General features: G+C 45.7%; 1 protein-coding gene across 4 annotated transcripts in view; it reads left to right on the forward strand.

Moving 5' to 3' along the window:
- The first annotated feature begins 2,031 nt into the window (after nt 1-2,031).
- Nucleotides 2,032-14,084, forward strand: part of zgc:110158 (uncharacterized protein LOC553590 homolog) — a 120,308-nt gene continuing 108,255 nt past the window's right edge. For all 4 annotated transcript variants that reach the window (XM_063219727.1, XM_063219728.1, XM_063219729.1 and 1 more), the window contains exon 1: nt 2,032-2,229. In XM_063219727.1, coding sequence (XP_063075797.1) covers nt 2,174-2,229 — 56 coding nt within the window. In that variant the 5' untranslated portion in view covers nt 2,032-2,173. The remainder of the gene's footprint in view (nt 2,230-14,084) is intronic.

A 14,084-nucleotide genomic window follows, 5' to 3' on the forward strand; every position in this document is an offset into this window, starting at 1 on the left:
GTTGTCGCTTCACCTACATAGGGGCGTGTCGCGTGTACGTTCTGAAAGACAGCTATGACGTTACACAGAAGTGTGTGGGGATTGGTTGTTCCACCATCCTGTTGCGTGGCGTTGAGTGCCAAGGCATTTTGATAGACAACCGTTTATCCCGCCCACACTCTCTCCGAGCTCACCCAGACCCTTGTACAGCTTTTTGCTGTACGGGTCTGGCTCGCCAGGCTAGTCCTCCATAACACAAACCAGGATTTCCCCATGCATTGTAGGCCTATATTGAAGGTGGCCACCTTTACAACAGACCCCACCTTCAGTAAGTCCCCTGAAAATATAACGTAATTGTATTGCAAATGTAATTTCCCAGATGTCTTTACAAAACAGGTCATATTTCATGTGAAACGGCATAACATCAAAATGATGTCGAGGGTCGGATAAGCTGGCCTTAAGGGCCGTAAGTGGCCCTCAAGACATGGGTTCCCCACCCATGCTGTAACACAACATGACCATGCTCCATGCATTTGTTGTTATTACGTTTGTCTAAGTCAGTACCCCCTGCAGTGTGTTCAATGAACCCCTTGTGATACACATTTAGTACTGTACATTGAATTACATTACATTACACTTAGCTGACACTTTAATCCAAAGCGGCTCACAATATTGGTTACAGTCCCTGGAGGAGTGTGGGGTTAGGGGCCTTGCTCAAGGGCACTTCAGCCATGGAGGGAGGTCTTGAGACAGGTAAGGGTGGGATTCGAACTTGCAACAGCCCCCTTAGCGCAGAGCCTATGTTATAACCTGTCACCAAAATTGTAATGGCTATGTCTTAATCTGTTTCTTAAGGCTCTCTGTACTGTCATAGCAATGTTGTTATGATGTAGTTGAGTAGGCCTATTTTCAGCAAATAGTGTAGGCCCGCCGGCAACCCCATCTGCTGTAAGAGCCTACGACCCTTGCTCAAGGTCACTTCACCCATGGATGGAGGTGTAGGGAGAGGTCAGGATGGGCTTCGAACCTGCAACCCTCTGATCTTCAGAGCCTAACCATTAGGCCACTTCTGGCCTGCTGCAACAGATAGATTAGTGTTTCTCAAGGTGGGCGGTACAGCCCCCCAGAGGGCGTTGGGGAGCTCTGGGGGGGAGTTGAAAAGGATACAGTTGAAAGGGGGCGGTGCTTAGTTGCCATTGGGGGACATACGTCAATTTGATTTTTTAATACTAAGGGGGCGTTTTCAGGCTTATGATGAGGTCAAGGGGGCCGTTGACAGGCTTGTGATGAGGCCAAGGGGGCATTCGTTCAAAAAAGATTGAGAACCACTGAGATAGATGACGCAGCAGGGCATGTGTGAGCAGGCTACGTAGCCTATATGACTGGCATGGACCTTTATTCTGTGCCCAAAATAGACCACTTTTATTTCTAGTTTTATTGCTTTTTTGTTTACTGGTTATGACAATTCTCAGTGCACTGTGGGTGTGCCGAGTTCTAGAAATCGTATGGAAATGATTGTGTGTGTGTGAGTATGTGAAACACAGTCACCTCACCAGTAGGCCTACAATACCCGACTATAGTAGGGAATTAAGTGTGATTCCTGCAGTCTCTTCCAGATCCTCTGCCGCTCTGGTAATTGTTAAGTTCGCAGTCTACACATTTGTGTGGACATAGTAGAGTTTGTTAGTTATCTAGTTATTTAGATGTTGAAAGGAAAGCAAACGATTTAACAAGGTCTTTTTTTGGGGGAGTGTTTTCAAATCATTAGGCTACCATCCAAATGCAGACCCTGAAGAACCCAAATCTTATGACAAAATATTATCCATTCATTAATTACCATTTAGAATTTAATCATTAGTCTGGACGAGGGAAACTGTGACATTTATACAACGATAATAACAATACAACAAACATCTAACCAAGAAAGGACTGCGTCCCCTTTAAGAAACCCCCACTCTCTCCACAGCAGAGGGAGTGCGGATGGAATCCTGGAACAGCGATTGAAAAAAAAAAAATCTACCAGTGGCCTGTTTCAAGTTCCCCCCGCAGAAACTGTGCCTGATTTGTGGCCAATGTTGGAGATGTAAAAAAGGAGGAAAAAACACTAACCGGGTAGCTATGGAGATAGAAGGTTTTGCAGGCTACTTTCTCTGACATGTGTTGAGTGGGTAAAAGTCTTACAACAGTGTCCAACATGTACGCCAAAGGAAAAGGAGCTGTTGTCCCCTCCGATAGCCAAGCGAGAGAGAAGTAAGTTAACACAATTTGTGCATTGTCACAGACATCTAAACCTGCTAACATTACCTGGACAGCAGGACTGGCACTAATTTCTCAAGTCGCTACATGTGCAGCTAGCCTGCTGTCTGTGTTGGTGGCTAAGTGTTAACTTTGTCAGTATTGCAGTGTATTTTGTTTTTGTATCTTTGCTGCATTATGTTCCGTGTTGATTGTGTATTGTATTCAGAGTTGCATGTGAGCTTTTGCGTTTGTGCAGTTTCCCCCCATCCCTTCTTTGACTGTTCTCAGTGTGTTGTGTCCAGATTGTCTTTTGACTTTTGGGACTAGTCTTGGCTAACCTAGCCTGGTATAAGGCTTGCTAACTCAGCTGTTTATGTAGTTTCTCATGTGCATTGTTTTATGGGCATTATTGTTTCCATTAGACATGCAACATTGAGCATGTGTTCTTCTTGCAGTCTCCCAGTCCTCATACATGCCGGTAGTTAGCGTGTTTTACAGAGCAGTGGACCCCCCGAATAACAGTGTGCACCCCGGGATGGACGTGGTGATGTGTAGTGGGCTACTAGGTATTGGTTTTTGGGGGAGCATCCCTGAGTTTGTCACCTTACTTGGCTAGCAAAGGAAACCGGGTACTGATGTAAGCCTGCTTCAGGAGAATTCTGGATTTGCATGGAAGATGCACGGGCAATAGGTTGTTACACGATATTCGATTCAACGTGAAATTGTTAATGGGGTCCTAATGTGTCCATACAATTGCCTACGTGCAGGGACAACGTCAACGTTAGCATGCGAGAATATGGCTGCACTCCAAGTCAAATGTAACGCATTGTTTCCTGATGAGAATGTTTATGTCTCGGATAGGGTGGTCGCGAAACTAGCAAAGGGGCTAGGGCTCCAACTGCAGCGGTGGTTCAAGTACAAACTGCGCTGTTTTCCAGTGCACGCTGGCAGATAATTGCAGAAACACTACAATACCTTGTGAAAGATAGCTGAGGATGGGTCCTCTACAACATTTCATTTCTTCAAAACCCATTGCACAGGGCACAGGAGGTGGGTGTTGTCTCTTGGTTTTGTGTGGCGGTCGGAGTTGTTGTTGGTCTTCCATCCTGACTTGAGTTCTGCTGTACGCAAGAGTTGAAGTTTTTCAGCGCTCAGGCTGCGAGTGCGAGAGCAAAGGTTATTGCCCTCAAATGATAACTGCATGCAACAGAAGCATGCATCTACTTTTCAGAAACATGCCACTTGGGCATATGTTGCTTGCTGCTTGCAGACTTGCAAACGTATTTCTTAAGGTCAGTTTTTCTTTTTTGTTGATCGACAGCAGCAATAGTCCATTATATTTTCAGTCGTGTCGGTTGTTATTTCAATGTGTCCAATGTCGTTGAAAACTTGTGAAGTAAACGCATGATTCTTTGCACATAACATCAGAATGCCATTCTTGTGTGTGTGTAGAGTTGATGCACTTGTCTTTATCCAACATGAAACAAGGTGCAACACTGTTCAGTGACTTTCAATTTGGAACATATTTGGGGAGTGTTTTATTTTCAATCAATACATCAATCAAAATTGGACTCGTTTTGGATACTGTGGCTCCGTAGACTGGTGGTCCTATTCTTTCTTGCTTGCTCTCTCTCTCTCTCTCTCTCTCTCGATGTAGTGTGTGAAGTTTGAACAGGCTCCTCAACTCTGCTTTCTAGTTGGGGCTCTGTTTAACTTAACAGTTCACACTGATGTGCCATAACAAAGAGCAGCATGGCACCAGCACTGGTCAAACATTCAGGATGGGGGCTTCTCTGCATACACTCCAACAGCAACTCTTTTCATTTACAAAAAAAGTTGCCTGTAGATGTCAAGTGTGCCACACATACACTCACTAGCCTACCAGAAGCACTCGCATGACATGCACACACACACACTTGTATAGGATCTAGTATAGTGCACACATGCGCAGCATGCACGTGCACTCACTCACTCTCCCACCCTTGTAGGGTCGGTTTTTGTGGGCTTTTTTGAGCTTTAATTGTTGATTGGGCAGTTGAGAGTATGACCGGAAGAGAGTGGGAGAGAGAGACAGGGCAGGGCTAGCAAAGGACCCGTGTCGGACTCGAACTCGGGTCACCATGGACGTGGGGGGTCACAGTGCCCCTCAAACGTCTGTTTTTCTTTTACTTTTTCATTCTAATATCTTATCTCTTCAGTTCATACCGTCTTTATCTCTACCTCTGCACCTAAGCTTACCCCTTAAATACAGTCTCTCTCTCTCTCGCTCTCTGTCTCTCTCTCTCTCTCTCTCTCTCTCACTGTCTCTCTGTCTCTCTCTCTCTCTCTCTCTCCCACACACACTCTGTCTCCCTTTCTCACACAATCTCTCTCTCTCTCTCTCTCTCTCTCTCTCTCTCCCTCTGTCTGTCTGTCTGTCTGTCTGTCTGTCTGTCTGTCTCTCTCTCTCTCTCTCTTTCTTTCTTTCTTTCTTTCTTTCTTTCTTTCTTTCTTTCTTTCTTTCTTTCTTTCTTTCTTTCTTTCTTTCTTTCTTTCTTTCTTTCTTTCTTTCTTTCTTTCTTTCTTTCTTTCTTTCTTTCTTTCTCTCTTTCTTTCTTTCTTTCTCTCTTTCTCCCCCCTCCTCTGCCCCTGTGTGCCAGCCTCTGTGCGTGGCCCTTGCCTCTGCTGTAAGCATGAATAATAGAGATGGGGGGAATGGGGGGAGTGGGGGGTGAGGTGAGGGTGTGTGTGGGGGGGTTGAGTAGATGATTGGCGCCCATGCTGCTCCGGCTTCATTCATGTTTAAAGACGGGGTTTTGTCTCGGAGCCCCAGGCGAGATGTCAGGTGTACTCCACACATACATCTGGGAGATCCCTTTGAAACGTTGAAGGAGCGGGAGCGATAGAGGGTGAGAGACGGGGAGAGAGATGGACAGACTTAGTGGCAGACAAAGATGAATGCAAGAGAGAGATACAGTGAGGGAGTATTAGAGAAATGTAAAGGAGAGGGTGGGAAAGATGAAGTGATGGAGAGAGATACATATACACTGGGAGTCGGAGGAGGAGGAGGAGGTGGAGGAGGAGGAGGAGGAGGTCTCTCGTTAATGTGCCATGTAACTTCCAAAAGAAAAGTGTGAAAGTTCTGTCATGTCCATGTTACTTCCAAGAGGGCTGTGAGACTCTGTCTTGAAGGGCAACACTGTTCTCTTCATGTAAGCTTATTCCTGCACTGGTTTGATGATGTCAAAGGACTTCTGATCCAGGTGCTGCTACCTGTGTCTATTTGCTTGGACTGCTCCGACAACAGCTCCTAAGAGGGAAAGCAAGGGGTTAAACTGGTGTAACGGATGCCTACTAGTAGAGTTAAAGGGACAGTTTGGTCAATTTCAACATGCAGTTGTATTGCTCAGGCTACCCTTGACTTGTCAGTACCTGGTGATGCCACATTTTTCGGCTCAGCCCTTTCCGAGATATGAGCAATGCTAATGGGGGCAGCGTTTGTTTACATTTTTTAAAAATGAAACATAGGCCAACTCCAAATATTTTCCCAAAAGGTACTGCTGTTTGCTAGCTGTCTGCTGATGTTTTATAACCTTTTGAATGCTTTTGGGAATAAATAAAAAAAAATAATTTTTAAATGTAAACAAAGAGCTGCCCCCATTACAATGACCAGGATCTCGGAAACGGCTGAAGAAGAAGAAAAAAAAAACTCAGGCACTGACAAGTCCAGGGTAGTGTGAGCATTACAACTGCATGTTGAAATTGACCAAACTGTCCCTTTAAGCGGTAGAAAGTTAGTAAACCTCCCTCCCGAAGTGGTGGTAACACTGAGCTATCGGCAAAGAAGGTGGATCTAACAAGAAGCGTCATTTTATTTCTTTTCCGGTATCCACTTTATGTCGGGTGAACGCCCCTTTAGGAGACCTTCGGTTAGGAGACCTTCGGAGTCCTGAGGTTGAGAATAAATCAAGTCCCCTTAGCGCTGTAGATGGCGGTAGCGCACGTCTTGAGCAAACACCTCAAAAAGAGAAGAAGGAGGGGACAACGCCCCCTTAGGAGACCCAACTTGAGCACACGCTTTTGCATTGAGTGGGCGTGTTTTGCGTTATCTTTCTCTTATCCAGTATTTTTGCTATCGGTCTGGATCTTTAGCTCAGTGGTATGTTGCTGTGCCTTCCATGCCCCAACTGGAGTGTTGAGTGGTAGGTGGCGGGTTCGAGCCCCGACTGGCGAACTAAAGTGAAAGAGAAAGCCCATTGGGAAACTCCAACTCCCATTGTCCACAGCACACAAGTGAACACTGCACACTGCACACAACGAAATTGCATTTTATGCCTCACCCGTGCAAGGGGGCAGCCCTCAGTGGCGCCCCATGGGGAGCAGTGCGGTGGGACGGTACCATGCTCAGGGTACCTCAGTCATGGAGGAGGATGGGGGAGAGCACTGGTTGATTACTCCCCCCACCAACCTGGCGGGTCGGGAGTCGAACCGGCAACCTCTGGGATGCAAGTCTGATGCCCTAACCGCTCACCCATGACTAGCCCAGATGACCTCAGTTACACTGGTGCCATGACCTGGATGGGAATGAGGATTAGGGGTGTGGGTGTAACGGATGCCAATTATTTAAGTTTTTTTCCCCCATTGTTCTGATCTTCTGCTGTGGATTCGGTGTGTCTTGTTCAGGAGTTTGTGCAAGTCTTAGCATCCTACTTAAGCTGTTCCTCTCGCTTCCTCCCTCCTTCTCTTCTCTTCCTCCCTCCTTCAGTTCTCTTTCTCTCTCTCTCTCTCTCTCTCTCTCTCTCTCTCTCTCTCTCTCTCTCTCTCTCTCTCTCTCTCTCTCTCTCCCACACACCCATTTTCAAAATAAATCACACAAACCCCTGTCTTGTGTTCTTTCTATACTGCACAAAAACCTGTGGCAGAGTTGGGAGGTGGATGTGGTAATGTGTGTGTGTGTGTGTGTGTGTGTGTGTGTGTGTGTGTGTGTGTGTGTGTGTGTGTGTGTGTGTGTGTGTGTGTGTGTGTGTGTGTGTGTGTGTGTGTGTGTGTGTGTGTGTGTGTGTGTGTGTGTGTGTGTGTGTGTGTGTGTGTGTGTGTGTGTGTGTAGGGTTGTCCCCTCAGGCGTTCCCCTGAGCTAGGCTAGGGGATTTAAGATGCAGTGAAGCAGTGGTGGAGGTTGGGGAGGAAGCCTGTTTGAAGGCAGAGAGGCTGTCAGGTATCTCTCTCTCTCTCTCACACTCGCACTCGCACTCGCACACACACACACACACACACACACACACACACACCCTTACCCACCTCCGCCCCTACGCTCTCTTCTGCACACACACACACACACACACACACACACACACACCTACCTTACCTGCACATCATCTGTTAGAGATTTCCTATGGGCCACAGAAGCCACTTGATCTGTCTCATGTCTGTAGCCAGGCTTGTTCAACGGTAGGGCTGAAAGATCTATCGTTTTAGAACGAGTGATCTCAGACAAAGCCATTTTGGGGTCGTGAAAGCCAGAAAAACTGTTCTCCCAAACTGATTCATGTTTTGTTTCTTCAATAATTGCACTCATGTATGCTCTGCTCTGCCTATTGCCCCTGCTGCGCAGTGTAGAAATCAACAGATAGCTCTGATGGAATGGCTCTGTATCAGCTACCAATCAGAAAGCTCCATGCTGCACGGGAACAGGTCACTCACTAGCAGAGACAGGCACTTGAACTGGAGCAACTGTTGTGGAGCATGAGAACAGAGCCCTGTACACTGAAATTTGATTTAAAGTGATCCTGTCCCATTTTTGGAAATAAGATTATTTCACACCTCCCCTTGAGTTAAATAATAGGGTTTTACCGTTCTCTTATACTTTCAACCGTTCTCTGGGTATGGCAGTGCAAATTTGACCTCTAAGCTAGCAGTTAACATTGAGTCCTATGAGACCAGTTAGCCGCCAGCTGGTCTCATAGGACTCAATGTTAACTGCTAGCATAGAGGTAAAATTTGCACTGCCAAAGGTAAAACTCAATCATTTAACTCAAGGAGAGGTGTAAAATAAGCTTATTTCCAAAAATGGGACAGTATCACTTTAAAGAGAGGGAAATAATCGTGGTGGAAATCAAAATCGCAATATCTGTCAGAGAAATCGCAATTTCATTTTTTAATTTAAATCGGCCCTATTCAGCGAGTAAGCTTACTATGCCTAGATGCTGAACGACTCAGGTATTGTTTTCAGGCCGTCCAGAATGGTCTGCACCAGTTGCGCTTCGCTCTAAAGTGCTTACTTGTGAACCACTTGCGTTCATGTCGGGCTCTGAACTTTCCTACATGTTAGGCGCTACAGTGTGTTACCCGGATGAATCTACTGACGTTCACGTTGTTTCACGGTTTGCGGAGAAAAAACAAGTATTTTTCGGTTCGCATTGCAAACCAACTTTACGGTGAACAGCGTGAACACGCTGGTCGGTTTGCGATTAGGTGCGGGAATGGGCACTGGCACGGTACTCGGTTGGCCTGAACGCGCCAACAGAGATGGCAAGAAGTGATTGGCATGACCAGTTTGCCACTGGGTGTGTGGGCATCACTAGTCGTTTGAATAGGGAACCTCACTCACTTCAAAACACAAGTTAGTTACATTGTCATGCACGCTTGCAAAACAAACGCAAGTTCATATACGTGCAGTCTTTCACACACTCTCACTTGCAATCTCTGTCTTGTGCTCACTCCCTCACTCACACAATCTCTCTTTAGCTGTTGATGGTGGTGTTGACTTTTAGCCAAGGCTGAGGTAGTGTTGCGTAATAGACCCTGTCTCTGCTTGTCAGGAACAGTCTAGAGGTCAAGTAATGCATCAGCCATCTTGCTTCTGTCTGTCCTCCCGTGTTGGTTATTAACTGTTCAAGAACAGCAGTAATGTCATGTCAAGGGAGATGAGGTCAAGGGGGGCATTTATTCAAAAAAAGGTTGAGAAGAACTGGGTTAAACCCTTCTGGCTGCTGTGAATCCCCACAAGATGCCCAAACCAGGTGGTAGTGAAGGGTAGACAGTGCAAGAAGCAACCTTTGCATTGGCATTGGAAAATAAATGGTAACGATTCTCAAGGAATTCATCAGCCATCTTGCTGTCTGCTGTCCCATGTTGGTTATTAACTGTTCAAGACAACAGTAATGTCATGTCAGTCTCTCAATGCAACCTCTAGCACACACACTTGATGGCATATGGCTATCCATGCCCTTCTGTACTGTCATCATGCACTTCACCATAGACTTCCACTCTGTATGCCACCGGACCACTGCTTAGGGCAGGGGTCAGGAACCTATGGCTCTAGAGCCACATGTGGCTCTTTTGGGAACTATATATGGCTCTTACTTATCTAGGGTTACCAACCATCCCTTGAAATATGGAATCGTCCTGTATTTATAAATAAAAGTATGGGTTCCATATTGAGTTGAAACGGTTACGGGACAAGGGAGGTTAAAAAGTGTTAAAATGCAGGAAATTACATCTAAGAAATACAAAATTCTCCCAGACCCTTGCCATAATGAAGTTGACTGTTGGCAACCCTATACTTACCTGTTATCAATAAAAGCAATAACTTCACAGTAGACTCTAAAATTGTTGGGCTTAATGGAAATACATGCTTTATTCAGTGTTTTTAAAAAATGGTATGGCTCTCATGAAAATGTCTTTTAAAAAGATTGGCGTTTATGGCTCTCTCCACCAAAAAGGTTCCTGACCCCTGGCTTAGGGTGACCACTGAATGATTTTGAGACACAAATCATTTTTATTTCCCACAGGGACTTTTTTGCCACTCGGTTGGCAGACCATGGACAATTCAGCCTGGGAGAAATATACGTTGATCGCTGCAAGGGGTCGTTTCAGCGCTAAAAGAGGGGGCCGTGGTGGCTGTTTGGGTCTGTGATCTGTCGCCACCCCCGCTGACAGTACGTGTCCCACAAGTCTGAATCAGGCTTAAGGCTTTGTTTTAAAGGGACACTGCAGTGTTTCCCATACATTGAGAAAACTATGGCGGCCCGCCATAGTTTAAATGTGGCCGCCATAGTTTCCGAAAAGTTTTTTTTTTTTTTTTACGATTTCCGTTTTTGTTCAAAACGATTTAAATTACGATTTCCTTCGCATATGCCTCCTGGAGTAAATACATCATATAGAGAAAACTACAAGTGCTTGAAAGACAGAGGGATCAAAAGCCTAGTCAAGTTGTTGTAGTTAACTTGGGTTTGGGAGCAATAAAAAAACATTCAGAGAAGGGACAGTTGGGATGAGTTTACTAACACTCCCCAGGCTTTGCTTTACAGTTGTAATGAGTTAGGTGACAGGCCTTCATTGACACGGCAGAGGAGACATCGGATATATAGACTATATGAATATAGAAATAAATGTGTAATATGTTGTTCAGCCCTTTTAATGAGGCATTTTGAAAAACTGGCCAGCACCCCTCATGTAGAATGTGTACGCCTGTGTGTGTGTGTGGGGAAAAGGCCCCCCCCCCCCCCCCCCCCAAAAAAAACAAAAAGGCAGCGTGAAAAGACCCCCCCCCCCCCCCCCTGGAAAAAAATCCCGGCTGCCCCCATAGTTTCCAAAATTTCTGTGGGAAACACTGGACACTGTGTGAGATTTTTAGTTGTTTATTTCCAGAATTCATGCTGCCCATTCACTAATGTTACCTTTTTCATGAATACTTACCACCAGCATCAATTTCTAAGTATTCATTATGACTGGAAAAATTGCACTTTTCATACATGAAAAGGGGGATCTTCTCCATGGTCCGCCATTTTGAATTTCCAAAAATAGCATTTTTTAGCTGCAAAAATGACTGTACTTGGACCATACTAGAAAATATTTTTTTAATACTTAGTAAACTTTCATGTAAATATCAAAATTGGCAATAGGCAGCCCAATTTCAATAAGCAGCATAGTTGCAGTACCTTTTTTGACCATTTCCTGCACAGTGTCCCTTTAAACTAAACCAAAAAACTGTAAAAACCCCCCCCCCCCCCCCCCCCAACAGCCCCTAGGGGGACTGTAGAGCCCCTGTTGAGAAACATACAATATAAACTAAGTAAGGTATCCACCTCAGCACCTGAGGCCAGGCTCTCCTCACCGCCTGCTCATCAGCGTGTTGCTAAATCACTGTCTTAGTGAGGGAGTGAGTGAGTGAGTGGCTGCTTGGTGAATGACTGGCCTGAGTGTCCACAGTGCTCTCGGCTTTCACAGCCGCTTCTGATTAATCCACATCTTATCCTGGATGAGCCCCCCGTATCCTCTCTATCCTCTTTTCTCTCTCTCTATCCTCTTTTCTCTCTCTGTCTGTCTCTCTCTCTCTCTCTCTCTATCTCTCTCTCTCTCTCTCTCTCTCTCTCTCTCTCTCTCTCTCTCTCGCGCTCTCTCTCGCTCACGCTCACGCGTCACCCACACCTCTCTTATCACTCTCAGATGTCTATGTGTTTTGTTTTGGTTTTTGTTTTTGTTTTTTCTTTACTTTGCTGATGATGATGTTCTGACGGCTTTGTAAAAATTTGAATCTTTGGTCCAATTAAAGGACTTTTTAGAACTCTCTCTGCGCCTCCTCCTGTCACAGGTTTGTAGTTCTGTCTTTTGCACAGATTGCACTGTTATCATGTGGCTGCATTGTAGGCCCAGTGTGTGTGTGCGCGCTTAGTTCTGGCATTTGTTTGGGGCTTATGACAGTACCGGGGCTCCCGCCCAGCTGATTGAGCCATGGCTTGGCCTTGGGTTTTTGATGCAAGTTGTCACAACACATGCAGTGTATCCCAGTCTAGTAGCCCTGATGCCCAACAGTATGCACATTCTGTTGTGTGATGTACCCAGGACATTAGGGATGCACCGATACCACTTTTTTGAAAACTGATACAAGTACGAGTACATTAATGTGTGTACTTGCCGATACCTTTTACCACCAAAATACAATGAAAATAAATGCGTGGCCTTTTCCACCTGTGACATTTTTATTGTCCATTTCCATGTAGATTTAAATGTTAGTACATTTTTAATGATTTTTTCCATGCTGCTTTCAAGTCCACAGAACGTGACAAGATCTTGCATTGTTTTGTGTAATAGCAGTATCGTTCCTGGTATCGGCAAGTGCTTGATGAGTACGAGTATAATGAGCAGTATCGAGTGCGGATACCGATACTGGTATCGAATCAGGCTGCATCCCTACAGGACATGATATATAATCGATATATTTTCGATATATTGTGCAGCCCTACTGCCTCTACGGTGCTTGGGTCCGGTGAATGTCTGCAGTATATAATGGCTTTTGTGCCTCTTTTAGGCTTACCTGTGTTGCGAACAGGAGTCCTTGCAAATGAATGGATGTTTTTAAATAATGCAACGCACCAGGTGCTGTTATCCAGGAGTGTAGCACGGACTAGCCTAGCCTAGCCTACTCACCTCGTCCACTGCCTCTCTTGCCGTTTGTCTCTCTGTCTTCCCATCATTCTGTCTCTGTCTCTCTCGCTCTCTCTCTCGCTCTCTCTCTCTGTCCAATTACTGTGTTCTTTCTCAATCTTATTCTTTATTAATTACATCATTTACAATTACATCTTTTCTCCTCTGGCTTCTATCCATTCTCTCTTTCTCTGTGCTGTTCCATTCTTTTTTTATCCTTCTATCCTTTCTTCTTCTTCTTCTTTGTCTCCTCTGCCCTGTCTCTGCATTCCTCCCCCAAGATCACATGGATCTCCTGCCGATTAAAATTTGATCAGCCCGCTCCTGGGATGAAGTGGTAGCTGGGATGGAGCAGAGGTGTGTGTGTCTGTGTGTGTGTGTGTTTTGTTTGTAGGTGTGTGTTTTCTCTGAGGCCACTAGCAAAACGAGCACTGCGACCTATGGGAACTGGGAGTCATTTAATTGGCCCCAAGCCTACAGGGTTAGTGGCTGTGTGGAGTGTACGCACACACACACACACACACACACACACACACACACACACACACACACACACACACACACACACACACCAACACACCCTTCGCAGCCTCCTTATGTAACCAAACTAGCACCATGGGCCTTAAGTGCCCCCCCTCCAAAATTGCAGAGTGGCCCCAGCCCTGTGTCTAAAGTGATGGAAATTGCCCTCTCGTTTAATTTGGTCGTAGAGTAGAGTAGAGTAGAGTAGAGTAGAGTAGAGTAGAGTAGAGTAGAGCAGGGCGGCAGGCAGGCAGGGTGAGGCCTGTGTGAGTGTGTGCTGTGTTGTCCTGTGCTGTGCTGTGCTGTGCTGTGCTGTGTTGTCCTGTGCTGTGCTGCCCTGTGCTGTACTCTTTTGTGCTGTGCTGTGCTGTGCTGTGCTGCGCGGATGATGGGAGAGGGGATGAGAGGTCCTCTGTTCCTCTGGTTAGTTAGCAGAGTGAGCACTTAGCTTAGCAGCACACACTGCTGATTACAGGGGGCGTAGGGTTGGGTTGGGTTGGGGTTGGATGATGAGAGAGCTGTGATCGCAGGGCTATTTTACTCAGGTTGGGGGGGGGGGGGGGGGGCTGTGATCGCAGGGCTAGTTTACTTGGGTTGGCTTGGGGTTGTGGGGGGGAGGGGGTGGGGGGGGGGCTGTGATGACAAGGTACCCAGTAGGGCTGCAAGATTATGGAAAAAATTATAATCACGATTATTTTGGTCAAAATCATTATCGCGATTATTAATCACGATTATTGATTTTTGCAGATTTTTTAAAAAAGTATAACAAAATTAAATATAACCAAAAATGAATTACATACGAGATGAACAAAATATAATGAATTGCAATAATTATGTATAAGGCAAAAGCATGAAACTGAGGTGGACAGATTTCTGGCCAGAAACATCAGCCTGTCAGTATGTTCTGGCTTCAAGGACGCTCTCGAAGGTAGGTCACTATT

Source organism: Engraulis encrasicolus, chromosome 16, assembly GCF_034702125.1.
Source record: "Engraulis encrasicolus isolate BLACKSEA-1 chromosome 16, IST_EnEncr_1.0, whole genome shotgun sequence".
Lineage (NCBI taxonomy): Eukaryota > Metazoa > Chordata > Actinopteri > Clupeiformes > Engraulidae > Engraulis > Engraulis encrasicolus.